This window comes from Antedon bifida, chromosome 7, assembly GCF_963402885.1.
Source record: "Antedon bifida chromosome 7, ecAntBifi1.1, whole genome shotgun sequence".
Lineage (NCBI taxonomy): Eukaryota > Metazoa > Echinodermata > Crinoidea > Comatulida > Antedonidae > Antedon > Antedon bifida.
In genome coordinates, this window is record NC_136232.1 from 15,781,711 (window position 1) to 15,797,095 (window position 15,385).

The 15,385-nt window shown below is 32.1% G+C and overlaps 1 protein-coding gene across 4 annotated transcripts in view; it reads left to right on the top strand.

Annotated features, from left to right (window-relative positions):
• The window catches only part of LOC144849190 (MORC family CW-type zinc finger protein 3-like), a 72,465-nt gene that overhangs the window by 33,375 nt on the left and 23,705 nt on the right, over positions 1–15,385 (top strand). For all 4 annotated transcript variants that reach the window (XM_078706227.1, XM_078706229.1, XM_078706228.1 and 1 more), the window contains 4 exons: positions 17–127; positions 394–519; positions 1,492–1,578; positions 15,179–15,227. In XM_078706227.1, coding sequence (XP_078562353.1) covers positions 17–127; positions 394–519; positions 1,492–1,578; positions 15,179–15,227 — 373 coding nt within the window. The remainder of the gene's footprint in view (positions 1–16; positions 128–393; positions 520–1,491; positions 1,579–15,178; positions 15,228–15,385) is intronic.

Genomic DNA, 15,385 nt, shown 5'->3' on the forward strand with positions numbered 1-15,385 from the left:
AATTTTCATATAACAGTAGGTGTATCAAAGCTGTTGGAGATAAATTGAATGACTACTGGAATGAAAAAAGAGAGAATGTTGAAGCAGCTCGAACAACTCACCAGTTCCTTGGATCTACTAAAGATGAGTATGTACTTTTATAGTTTATCATATAGTCGTCGTATTTTTGTATTCTAAAGCTGCTTGCTAAAGTGAAATTATTACTTTTTTTTTATTATTCTGGTCAATGATTATACAGACAAATATGCTAAGGTAGGTGGGGACACCCAGCTTCAACATCGTCCACATAATAAAAAATTGTCTATACAAGATTATTAAAACTACAGTTTACTATTAATGCACAATTATATAAACACTTTATTAAGATTTAATTTTAATTGTGATTTGTTACAGCCTTCCTGACCATACTTGGGTTCAGTGCGATTACTGTTCCAAATGGCGTAAACTTCCAGACTCGGTTTCAAATGACAGTCTTCCAGATTTGTGGTCCTGTTCAATGAATAAAGATCTTGCTCGACGGTAACTCTTCTATTAAGATAAAGTCCAGTTCAAACTGTTATCGAATAACATAAAACTTCCCTTTTTAGTGTTATTTTTCATGTACTGTGTAAAAAAAAGTATAAAAATCTTCAATTTGATTTTTTTTGGGTATTTTTGACAATTTACATTGTATTATAGTCATCAATTCTACCACTCAAACTTGATCTGTGAGTTCACTATTATTAGCCGAGCCAGGGCACAACAAAACACTTTTTTGATGCTTTTAGACAAATTGATGAAGAATCTAAATCAATATGTTAAACCAGGGGTAATTCTCAACAGTTTTCTATCATGGGCCAGATTGTAATTTACTAATGTCGTGGGCCACATAATAGAATGTGAAGTTACAGGTGGGGCACCAGTCGTATAACAAGGGCCTTGTGTCAAGGAGTGCAAAAATAATAATTTTTCCGATTACTATCTTTACGAAATATGTATCCAGGACCTCATGCCCACCATAGTTGGGGTTAGATAAGAACATTTTGAAAAATAGAACTGATAGGTCCCTGGAAATGGCACTTAAAATTTGAAATATGACAAAAATGTATAAGGACCAGGCTGAGCTAAGAAAATTAGAGCTGCTAGGTTCCCGCGTTCAATGCTGGCTACTATTGAAAGCCCTGCTTACAGGAACCATGGTGCGAAGGCTGGAATTTCATGGGCATTATGGGTACAAGGTTCAAGATTCAATTTATTGTCACATAATATTACATACATGAAATTTTGTTTTCCTGAGCTTAGAAACATAGATACAATACAATTTAAAACGCAATATAAAAACGTAACACCTTAACTAATTATCTTGAAAAATGTACATGTCTTTTCTTTATTTTTTTTAGCAGTAGCTATTTGCAGGCTGTATGAAATGCACTTGGAGCTGCATTTGGCCTGCAGGCTGCCTGTTCAGAACCCCTGTGTTAAACTTTGCTTTTATTTATGTTTTTTCATTAGTGATTGTAATGTTCCTCAAGAGCCAGAAAATTCAGATGATGAAATTTCCAAACCAACATATGACAAAAGTTATAAGAAAAGAGAAGCGTAAGTACAAGAATTTTTAAAAAGTGGTTTGCGCAGATTCGCAACCCCAACTTTTGAGATACTAAGCCTTGACATTCAATGTGAAAAAACTGCCTGAATCCTGTTGATTTTCGTCTGAAAAAAATTCCAGTCGGGAGGCCAGATAATTTTTTTTCAACACAGGACGGTAAACGGTAAACTGTAAACGCTAAACATCGTACCTTAATTATTATTTATATGGATCGTAAATACACATAATATTTATATAAAATACAAAAAGATGACAGTCCTCTCCTACTACTACTACTACTACGCTATCTGATGAATAGGGGAAATCTCCAAAAAAAATTTTGCGGGTAGAATTTTTTTTTTTTTAAACAAATCCACCCGGGCGCTCAACCGGAAACAAGCTATTTTTTATTTTGGCCCTACCTACCAAACGATACATAGGTCTACTAATCTTTCTAGTTCTAGTTTTCCCATGACCTAGAGGATTGTAGGGGTGTAACAGATGAGATACAGTGCACCAAGTCCTTCCATAGAGGAATTAGTAAGTTGGCATAAGCCATATCTACCAGTGGTGGCGGGGTTTTGCTGGATAGCCGTCATTGGTTTTCCTGAACTGACGCCCTTGTAGTTGGTTTTTGTGTTGGTACCAACTGGGTGTCCAACCACCCTCCAAACCATGCTTCTAAAGAGTTGGTGGGAGTACCGGTTTAGTCGCCGGTGAGTGACAGTGGCTGTGTGTGTGTGGACTAGGGTCTCTAGAGGGCGCTTCATGGGAGCTGGTTGCAATTTTCTTGTGCTGCTACCAAGACATCATTGGACCGTTCTGGATATATTTTTTATCGCATTTTGACTGTTTTTGTAGGCATTACTAACTTTGTATTTATGTGTATTGACTATCACAGATATGCCATCTTGAATTTTAATCGGGATTTTTAACTCATGATTGTGACTTTGTGGATTTTTACCATGTATCTTCTGAGGTATTATTGGTCTACTCTGCCATTTGTGATTTTAACATGCATCCGGATTTTTAACATCCCTAACATGGATGAACCTGTTGAATTGGATCGACTATGGATTACTACTCGGATGTCGGATGTTTCAAGTATTAATGATTCTTCTGTTCCAGGGGAACCCATTTGGTCATCTAGCCCAAAGCCTAAGAAAGATCAGTGTAACTCCAAAATGAACTCAAAACCAAAATGCAAAGATCATATTACCAACTTGAAATTCTCAACATAAACTTTCAAAGTATTAGTGCTAAACGTCACATATTTGAAACCATTTTTACTACGGAAGACCCCAATATTGTGATTGGGACGGAGTCTTGGCTCAGTTAAACCATTGCATCTGGTGAGGTATTTCCGTCAACTTATAATGTACAGTCTTAAAATCGAAAATCATTTGACCACCGAGATTTTCCTCTACGCAAAAGCCAAATTTGCTGATAGTGATATAAGAGTATTTCAACACCATGGATGCTGTTATGGAGAATTCTAGCTCTGTTGAGGAATCGCACAACTCCTTCAATAAGTAGAGACATCAACAGAAAGAAGCATAAAAGTGCCAAAAAGTATTGCTCTGCAAACTGCTGGGCAAAATTAAAAAAACTCTGCCGCCAGACTGACCGAAAGATCCGTAAAGCTCATAAATCCTACATCAGAGATGTTGTTAGTGCTAGCCTAAAGACTGAGAATACCAGATTCTTCGGGAATTTTGTCAAATCCAAGACAAAAGAAGTATCTGGTGTTTCACCATTACACGTGAATAGAAATGTCATCTCTAGCACCAAGGGATAAGCCGATACACTCGACCATCAATTTTTCTACTGGGCTTGAGTCAAGACATACCAAAGCTTGCAGTTCCATGGACTGTCTTAACCGCTCACGCACTTATCTTTATCAAAATTCTTGTTCATAAAAAATATAAAAAAAGTCGTTTCCATTGAAAACCAATAGTAAATTGTATTTTTTTAAAGAAATACAGTAAGAGACATTCACTAGATAAATTTAGAATAAAAAATAATGGCAAAAAGATCGACGTATCGGAACCATCATGGAACCATTCTCAAGAACAAATGAGTAATATTAACAAATATACAAAATACAAAGCATCAAATGGTGACAAAAAATATTTAAACAACTAGTTACAAACTCTTATCCAAATAGGAGAAGTAGCTAAACCATATTCAAGATGAATTCTAGTATGTATTTAATTCAGGTTTTTTTTTCAGTACATAATAATCAAATTTGGGAACATAATCTATATATAAATTATGGTTAATTCTGACATAGGCGAGCACAATCCAAAAAATTCGGTACAAATCTCCGCCATGGATACCTACCTTATCTATCTCAGATGTACTGCGAAACGTAGATTTGATAACATTAGTTTTCACATCGACGCTATTGTTCCATATTTCTATCTTAGGAAGATATTATAAAGGGTTTTATAAGAAATTTTCTGATTTCAATCGATAAAATTTAACTCTACGCGCGGTAGAAGTAATTTCCAGGTTCAAGGTAAGGTGTGTAATCCCCTTGCAAGTTCCCTGCATGGTTGGTTTCAACCCTCCCTGTTTCAACTAAGTTGGCCGTTGGTGTTTGGTGGCGATAGCCATTTTGGTTTTTTGTTTGTTTTCGGACCGCGCGTGTGAAGGTATAGTAATTAATACATAAAGATCAAATTAAATATATTCATAAAACATAGGAGTAAATTGTGGGAAATAATTATATAAAATGACATCGAGCGAATTGATGTCATTGATGTCTTTTGTTTGAAATTGAATGAAACCCAGATAGCTGAGTTGTTGAGTAAGCTGACAGGACTTTATGTATACTGTGCGCTGTCTGTGTCCCGTCAGGACCCTGGGATACTTCTGCCCATGTTGCAAGCCGTCTAAAACATATTCCTTCTTAGGCCAAAACGGCTCACTGTGTCGCGGAATAATGTATTAATTATACCAATTAGGATGGTATTTATTTGAATAAATGCCCGGAAGACCTCCTCAATAAAACATCACTTAAATAATTATCGCCACTCTCCCAAACCTCCCAAACCCCCCCCCCCCCAATCCAAATACCATCTAATAAACGCCCATCCACATTTATACACACAATATTGTATTATATTTATAACACAATTATACTATTTTTAGTAGATTTCATCGGACTGTTATCTACAATTTACCAAGCATTTGTTATTCTTTTTTACCACTTTTCAGGCCTTGTCTTTTAAGGCGAGTGAGTGTGATCACTCACCTGCACTCCTAAACTGTCCTTGAGGAGTGCGATTTACAACACCCTTAAATTTGGCAAACTTCTACACACCAAAATACAAACAGCACACCTACAGCACCCCTGTATATATTGAGGAGTACAATTTGTAGCACACCTATAATTTTCAAAAGACAAGGCCGGACTTTTCATATCTACAATAAACACTTTATGTAAATTAATTATCTAAGACACTGAAACAGGTTTAGTGAGTAGGTTTAGTTTTACGAATATCAAAAGCATTTAAATAATGGTAACCGTACAGGCCAGAATGTCCTTCTAAAACTTTTTACCCGAGTCATTATCATTCCGAGAACCATCGTCTACACGTCCTAGAGGGGGAGCGAGCGAAGCGAGCTCACCATCTAGTATATATAAATTTACGTAAGATCAAAATTCGGTAATTCGCTTTTAGAAATGTTACTTTATAGTTGGTACATACTTTTGATACTGATTTTTAACACCTAATAAAAACCAGTATACTAATTAAGTTGAGTTAGATAATTAATTATTGACCTCCGCCAAGGAGGTATATGTAGTCGATCGTGTTTGTTTGTCTGTTTGTTTGTTTGTTAGCAGTTTTTAAGTTATTCTGAATTTTTTGGTGTAGATAGGTATATACATTCAGACCTTGCCTATTAAAAATCAAGAAAATTGGTTTATTAATAACTTCAGAAATAACATAAATTATATTATTTTCAGACCCGCTAGTGTTAAAAGATAGGAGACAATTTTCAAAAGCCGACGAGCAGTCTTAAAGTAACAAGTGTACTGAAATGGCATTTTCTCGAGAACTACAAAATATCATTTTTGTACAAGAGGCAAGAGTTATAAATTGTGATTTGTAATTGACAAAACATAATTTGATTTAATGTACAGGTTTTTTGATACGAGTAGTTTTAAAAAACCGCATTGCTGTTCTATTGTTATTCAAATTAAACTATTGTTAGTTGATAATTAGTTTTTTAGTACCACTAGCATGTGTCCTTTCTTATTTCATTCTGTAAATACCCATAACGAAATAACTAAGTATATTTAGATAGTCTTTAATAGAAATAGCTCTATCCTTAGTAGGCTTAATAGGCCGTTAGTAGTTTTTTTCTCTTGGCTACTAAGGATTTTATCATAATTTCTTTGACTACTTTCTGACTACATAAAATAGATAGGTGACATAATAGGTACTACCTATTAAAAGTACACAGTAAGTAGTTGTATCATAGTTGATATAGCACTATTTAAAGTAGGTCTTTAAGCTACACCATTGTTAGTAGTTTTTAATAGATATTTTTCACCTTAAGAGTTTTTATGTAGACTGGGAATAGTCTCCATCTATCTATATATAATAGATATTTAGTAGGTATGAAAAAAAAGTTAAATGTAGTTTGTTAATAGGTCATAGATAGCTGTTGTCTATCTATTATAAGTAGACAGTTGATAGATGATACAAAACTGTGTTACTCATAGATTTATAATAGACTTGTAGTAGTCTCCATCTATCTATATATAATAGATATTTAGTAGGTATGAAAAAAAAGTTAAATGTAGTTTGTTAATAGGTTATAGATAGCTGTTGTCTATCTATTATAAGTAGACAGTTGATAGATAATACAAAACTGTGTTACTCATAGATTTATAATAGACTTGTAGTAGTCTCCATCTATCTATATATAATAGATATTTAGTAGGTATGGAATATAAGTTAAATGTAGTTTGTTAATAGGTTATAGATAGCTGTTGCCTATCTATTATAAGTAGACAGTTGATAGATAATACAAAACTGTGTTACTCATAGATTTATAATAGACTTGTAGTAGTCTCCATCTATCTATATATAATAGATATTTAGTAGGTATGGAATATAAGTTAAACGTAGTTTGTTAATAGGTTATAGATAGCTGTTATCTATCTATTATAAATAGACAGTTGATAGATAATACAAAACTGTGTTACTCATAGATTTCTAATAGACTTGTAGTAGTCTCCATCTATCTATATATAATAGATATTTAGTAGGTATGGAATATAAGTTAAATGTAGTTTGTTAATAGGTTATAGATAGCTGTTGTCTATCTATTATAAGTAGACAGTTGATAGATAATACAAAACTGTATTACTTATAGATTTCTAATAGACTTGTAGTAGTCTCCATCTATCTATATATAATAGATATTTAGTAGGTATGGAATATAAGTTAAACGTAGTTTGTTAATAGGTTATAGATAGCTGTTGTCTATCTATTATAAGTAGACAGTTGATAGATAATACAAAACTGTATTACTCATAGATTTCTAATAGACTTGTAGTAGTCTCCATCTATCTATATATAATAGATATTTAGTAGGTATGGAATATAAGTTAAATGTAGTTTGTTAATAGGTTATAGATAGCTGTTGTCTATCTATTATAAGTAGACAGTTGATAGATAATACAAAACTGTATTACTCATAGATTTCTAATAGACTTGTAGTAGTCTCCATCTATCTATATATAATAGATATTTAGTAGGTATGGAATATAAGTTAAATGTAGTTTGTTAATAGGTTATAGATAGCTGTTGTCTATCTATTATAAGTAGACAGTTGATAGATAATACAAAACTGTATTACTCATAGATTTCTAATAGACTTGTAGTAGTCTCCATCTATCTATATATAATAGATATTTAGTAGGTATGGAATATAAGTTAAACGTAGTTTGTTAATAGGTTATAGATAGCTGTTGTCTATCTATTATAAGTAGACAGTTGATAGATAATACAAAACTGTGTTACTCATAGATTTCTAATAGACTTGTAGTAGTCTCCATCTATCTATATATAATAGATATTTAGTAGGTATGGAATATAAGTTAAACGTAGTTTGTTAATAGGTTATAGATAGCTGTTGTCTATCTATTATAAGTAGACAGTTGATAGATAATACAAAACTGTATTACTCATAGATTTCTAATAGACTTGTAGTAGTCTCCATCTATCTATATATAATAGATATTTAGTAGGTATAGAAGGAAAGTTAAATGTAGTTTGTTAATAGGTTATAGATAGCTGTTGTCTATCTATTATAAATAGACAGTTGATAGATAATACAAAACTGTGTTACTCATAGATTTCTAATAGACTTGTAGTAGTCTCCATCTATCTATATATAATAGATATAGTAGGTATGGAATATATGTTAAACGTAGTTTGTTAATAGGTTATAGATAGCTGTTGTCTATCTATTATAAGTAGACAGTTGATAGATAATACAAAACTGTATTACTCATAGATTTCTAATAGACTTGTAGTAGTCTCCATCTATCTATATATAATAGATATTTAGTAGGTATGGAATATAAGTTAAATGTAAAATGTAAAATGTAGTTTGTTAATAGGTTATAGATAGCCGTTGTCTATATATTAGTGCGTGTGTATAACAATTGTTACACCCAAATTCCCGCTTCTTTTTTGCAGCAGCAGCATGCACGATGCAGATGATCAGAGAAAAAAAGGAGCATTCGCTTGTTGTAGGCCTTTTCGATCAGACCATGAATGTTTATTTTTATTCCAACCACAATGTCAGTTTAGTGGTAAGTGAATCAATCCATATCTTTACATTTTATTTGTTAAAGTTAAAGTGTTCCTTTTTGATAGGCTAGAAGCTAGGCTAGTAGGCCTCTAGTAGGCTCTATAACCTAGCCAGGCCTGTATTAGTTAGTAGGCCTACTAGGCTACTAAGCTAGGTAGGCCCTAGCCTAGGCCTAGTCTTTTTTAAATTGCACTAGGCCTAGGCTTATAGGCCTACTAGTAGTTAGCCTAGGCCCTACATTGCCTGTTTGTTGTTCAAAAAACATTTATTTATTCAACAATGGCATTATACAGTATAATATAATTATAGGTGTGTACATAAATGAAAACATAGTAATAAGCCATAAGTTGTAGGCCTACTTCCCAGGGTTCAATTATAAAATAGATTTTTTAGTTTATAATATTAATACTAAATAGTTATACTGGGCTGCCTAGGCCTATTATCAGTTTGTTAATAGGCCTACTGTAAGCCTAGTCTATTAATAGGTTATTATTGGTAGCCCTAGTATAGCTATTGTAAGTATGCAGTTGATAGATATTACAACTGTGATATTAATCTAATGCAGTATCTAGGCCTAGAGGCCTAGGTCATCTAGCTATATCTACTGTATCTATTTGTAATAATTCTTAGTAGGCCTAAGTATATAAAATAAATAGTTTATTAATAGTTACTGGCTATTATCAGTTTGTTTATAGTCTGTTAATAGGTTACTGGTAGGTAGCCCTTGTATAGCAAAATTCAAATGGCATATTCAACAAAAAAATGTTTAAACAATTATTTTTTCAGAGAGACGATCTTTAACCTATACTAGTACAAATTTGATGGTCAAGTGCAAAGATGATTAATTTATGGTGAAGTGTGCTTTTGCGTAATTAATTTTTCATGTCAATATTGACAATATTTGGTGCACATTCAGGAATTATTTTGAATTTTGAAGTTTAAATAAAATGTATACTGTATATTTGGATACTGTGTCTTGTTTCATTTGATAAGTCTAGATTGTTACAAAAGTGATGAGTGTTGCTCTGTTGCTCGGCATTCTTCATGTCACATGTCCAACTGAGTTAAAACATGTGCAATGTTATGGTTAAGATATTAAGGTTTACAAATACTGTACTATCTTAATTTTTTGTTAAATAAATTTATAAAATGTATATTTGGTTACTAATGTCTTGTTTCATTTAATAAGTCTAAATTGTTACAAAAGTAACTGTTATTGTTCTGTATCTGTATTATAGCCAGAAAAGATTAGATTTTTAATTTCTGTAGATTTTAAGTATCTAAATTAACAGTAGTTAATTTATGTAGATTTTTAATAGCCAATTTATATGTAGATTTTTAATAGCCCAATAATATCTATATGTAGATTGTTAATAGCCCAATAATAGTTATATGTAGATTTTTAATAGCCCAATAATATCTATATGTAGATTGTTAATAGCCCAATAATAGTTATATGATTTTAATAGCCATAGCCATTTTTAAGTAGATTTTTAACAGCCCAATAATAGCCAAATAGTGTAGATTTTTAATAGCCCAATAATAGCCAAATAATGTAGATTTTTAGTAGACAAATAATAGCCATTTTTAAGTAGATTTTTAATAGCCCAATAATAGCCAAATAATGTAGATTTTTAGTAGACAAATAATAGCCATTTTTAAGTAGATTTTTAATAGCCCAATAATAGCCAAATAATGTAGATTTTTAGTAGACAAATAATAGGCATTTTTAAGTAGATTTTTAATAGACCAATAATATCCAAATAATGTAGATTTTTAGTAGACAAATAATAGCCATTTTTATGTAGATTTTTAATAGCCCAATAATAGCCAAATAATGTAGATTTTTAGTAGAAAAATAATAGCCATTTTTATGTAGATTTTTAATAGCCCAATAATAGCCAAATAATGTAGATTTTTAGTAGACAAATAATAGCCATTTTTATGTAGATTTTTAATAGCCCAATAATAGCCAAATAATGTAGATTTTTAGTAGACAAATAATAGCCATTTTTAAGTAGATTTTTAATAGCCCAATAATAGCAAAATAATGTAGATTTTTAGTAGACAAATAATAGCCATTTTTATGTAGATTTTTAATAGCCCAATAATAGGCAAATAACGTAGATTTTTAGTAGCTGAATAATAGCCAATTATTTAGTAGATTTGTAATAGTATATTAATAGCCAAATAATGTCGATTTTAAGTAGACAAATTATAGCCATTTCATGTAGATTTTTAATTGCCAAATAATAGCCAATTTATACAGATTTTTAATAGCCCAATAATAGTCATTTAATTAGTAGATTTTTAATAGCCCATAAATAGCAAATTAATGTAGATTTTTAAAAGCCAAATAATAGCCAATTAAGAATCCATTCTAGATAGATTATTGGTAGTCTAATAATAGTTGTATTTAGTAGGTGTCGCCTACTAATATCATCGCGAAATATGCTAATGAGGCAAAAATCTACTAACGACTATAAAAAATCTATCAAATATCTATCTACTAGTAGGTGATAAATAGGCGACAGCTCTATATCTACTAAGCCGGATAGACTATAAGGCTAACCGCTATAGAGCTATAACTACTAAGACTTTTTGTTATGGGTAGGTATATACCTGTACATACAGAAATGCCTATTGATTTTCAGGAAAATTGATATATTGGTCATGTCACAAAAGCTTATCTTCCGTACAATATATTAAATAGCACGCATTCTGTCTTCTTTTAACATGGACATATTCTTTGATATGGACCAAAATATTAGTAAACTGGTTCGAGCGGTTAAGCTTACTCTATGGGTTAAGGCAGGGCCGCCGCAAATCGGCACAGCTTCAAGACACTCATCGACTCCTGGTCAATCTTGATTTTAGAAAGGTCATTGTTGCCATGACGGATTTTGTTTGTATTAAAAATTATTTAAACAAATTATAAACCCCAGCAGGATTTGAACCATGTAAAGCTAATACCAAAAGCAAAAAAAGTATCATTCAACATGCTCCCTATCAGTGGATATATTTTGCCAAGTACTTCACTAAGTTTCTGAGTGCTTTCATTTGTTTGTTAGCAGGATTACTCAAAAAGTAATTACAAAATCTTTACCAAAATGAAAATACAGATAGATATGTGGTCAAGAACCACTCCATTAAAGTTTGCAGGCAATCTGGACCACGTCCCAATTCTGGACCACTTTTTAGTATAATTTTCAGACCTGCTAGTGTTAAAACTGAAATTGCATTTTCTCGAACTACTTGTCCAAAAAACTTCATTTTTGTACAAGGGACAAGAGTTATAATTTGTGATTTGTAATTTTAAAACATAAATTGATTTAATTTACAGGTTTTTTGATACGAGTAGTTTTAAAAAACCTATTCTTTTCCTATTCTGTTTGTTTTTGGTGTTTCTGTTCTATTGTTAGTCAACAGAATCTAAAGAAAGGCGGCTACATAACCATTACACCAAATTCGCATACACATGCTTGTAGTGAAATTAAGCCTAAATCACAGCATTAAGACACACACAAATATATACGTGTATATATATTTTCCCGGAGAAATCTTATGTAGGAGAATTTTACAGTAGGCGGGGGTATGCACTCTCGCAGTGGCTTTCTAGTTGACGATTGAAATGAATTTAGGTTGAAATGATTTGCCCCAAAAAAGGGGTTTTTTCCGAATGTGGTATACACTGTCTAGTGGTTGTTGATGCTGAAACATACCTGCACACAATAATACGAGGATGCCTCGCTGCAGGCTATCTCTGTTTACCATAATTGTTTTTATTGCTGAATGTTGGTACAGAGCTCGGAGTACAACATCGTAATAGTAAACTATTTACAAAACTTGTAAAACATAACTTGACGGCGATGAATGGAACATTTCATCTCTCTTCCAAGTGCCAATTCTCAGGTGTAATTAATCAGTGCCCAACAAACCAGTGCTCATGGCAGAAATTTGATCCATTTTTTAACAAATGTCAACTTTAGTCTAGTTTTCTTTTCTTGAATTAACCCCGCAACCGATTAATACAAATTCAGTGAACTGTTTGATAAAAAAGGTGGTGTCATATATTAATGCAAGCAAAGTCTTTTAAGGCACACTCTAAAGTCACATAGAGAATGTTTAAAAATAATATGATGTTGTTAAGTTAAGTTCCAATCAAAGAGCATGATGACTAGATAGTATGTTTCCCGGCCCTTACACAAGATTTTTCTTATGTTTAACATCAACATGGCTATCATAGTGCAAGATAGAAGAAGCCCTTTGTCAGTAGGTTTTCTGTACACTCTGGTTTCTAATGTATTGTCAAATGTTTTGGATATGGTATTGGGTAATTCCTAAGAAATTAATGGAGTTATTATGAACAACTTCCATAGTAATGTCAATTGCAGTGTGTGCATTATTTAGCGTGTCCAGAAACTTGTATGCATCATCCTTGCTGGGCATGAACACAATCGTGTTGTTAATGTATCGATAGAAAAATGGCATCTTGTTAAAAGTCTGTAAGGTCTTTTCAATGTTGCATAATAATATGTTGGCCATTAGTGGTCCGAATAGAGAACCCATGGCTACGCCATCGAGTTGTTTGCATTCAATGTAATTTAAGACATCGTCTTGTAGCTTAGATTCAATTCGCCAATACCGTAAAACCTCGAAAAGAGCCCATGTACTTCTTTTTTAGTACTCTTGGTTGGGATTCTTTCCGATAACTTTTGCAAACTAAAGAGGAGGTTTCTTTTCGAAATAAATGCTGTAAATTTTGTGAAGAATAAGTTGTAGAAGTTTTTTACTGCACCGCTTGTAAACAAACCGTCTTGTTAGGTACCTATCTGTTCAAAAGTATAAATAAGCTAGCCAATGGAAATTGGTTTAAAATACTAGGTATTACTGTAGGTTGCTAACATTTCTTGTTTCAAAATAATATAAAATATTATAATTGCATTCCACATAATGATATCTTTTCACCTAATTTGCTATTATTGAGGAGAAAATGGTCTTGTCTAATAGTCTTCTTGTGCTGAACCCAGCTTGTTGGTAGTCGGGTAAATAAATTTCCATTGTATATTCAGGTTGAGATTGTCGATAATTTTAAGTTTCTTGGTGTGGTGATTACCAGCGATCTAAAATGGCATGATCACATATCCAAGTGTATCAAAAAGGCCCAACAATGCCTTTACTTTTTGCGTAGACTGAAATCTTTCGGAGTTAACCCTTTCATTATGTCACTTTTCAGTTATTGAAAGTGTATTCACCTTTAGTATTGTTTTGTGGTTCACCAGGTCTCAAGTAAAGATAAGTCAGATCTATGAACGTGTTGTTAAGTATGCATCACGTATCATTGGATTTGAGAAGAGCTCTATTGAATCTGTTTAAGAAAACACATTCTATATTGCAAGATTCAACTCATCCCATGCATAATGTATTATTTGAGGTGTTACGTAATGGTAGATGTTACCGGTTAATCATTTCTTGTAAAAATAGGTTTCGTAATAGCTTTTATCCAGCTGCCATTCGGGCACAGAATGTCAGAAACATAATATATTTTATATGCAAATGGCAATAAATGGAAATTTCACTATTGAATTGATAGCTCTTGACAGCTGAATAATAATTTAACTAAATTAATGTTAATGCTTATTAAATGCAGGTTACAAATATACAAAAATCTGAAAAATTATTAATCGATTTTGCCATTCATTCTACGTTTTAGCTTGCTTGTTTGAGTTTGAACAATACCATGAAAGCCACAGTGGTCTAATGATTAAGACACTGCATATCAAGCAGAAGGTTCCGGCGTTTGTCTTGTATACAATTTAGGAAATATTTCACAAGGTGGAAGTACTCTACCATTCATATAAATATCACCTATTGTTTTTTATTTTCATGGTGGTTGTTGGGTTTACATGCATAATATTATTTAATTTTACAACAGATTTCATCATATTTCTATAGAATAAAGGCATATTGCCTAAGTTAGAATGCTCTTCTAAATTTAGCTGTATTATGTATATTCAATAGGGCAAAGGTAAAGCTTTGGAATACATTCCATTTACCTGGATCTGGGATTAACAGTCTCTTAACCCAGGTTAGTTTAAGAGATTCTATCACCGAAGTGAGATCTGGCATATTGAAACCTTTCACATTTTTAATTAATGTTCGTTTTATTTTTCTTTTTTATTTATAACAGTTTTTCTATTTTTTAAAATTATTTCCTTAGGCACCTCAATAATGCTAGCAGTATATATAAACTTTGATATTGCTAGTGTTTTTATAATAGTAATTTTACCAAAAAAACTGAGATTCCGTCTTTTCCATAGATTTCATACATTTTGTTTGTAATTTTTTTCTCCCAATTTCTGTATTCACATAATTGTTTATCATAACCTACATGAATTCCTAGAAATTGTACAGGTTCACTGGACCATACAATATTGAATGCTTTTAACATACCAATTTTGTTTGAACCAATCCACATACCATTTGTCTTATTTTTATTTAATTTCAATCCTGACACTACAGAATAGATCAATCTCATTGAAAAAATATTTTAGACTACTTTCATCTGGTGTAAAAATATCGGTATCATCTGCAAGTTGAGCAATCTTTACAATGTTATCATTACCATTATTGGCAATCAGGATTATTTCTTATATTTATGGCCATTATTTCTGTCACTAAAATAAATAGTAGGGCAGATAATGGGCAACCTTGCCTAACGCCGCACTCAATATTGAAACTTTCTTATAGCCATCAACTTTTCTTTTTCAGTAAAAAGAAACTTGACCAAAAAAGGACCAAAAGTTTGCAGCAAAAAGAAGTAAGTAATTACATTCCTTAATTTTAAATTCAAATTTTTTTTCTGTTTAAAACATTGTAGCATTATATGAAGTATTTATACAGACTAGCAGGTACCTGTCACCATGATATATTAAGTGCATATATGTTCTAAACATGGATGTGTAGGCCTCACGTCAT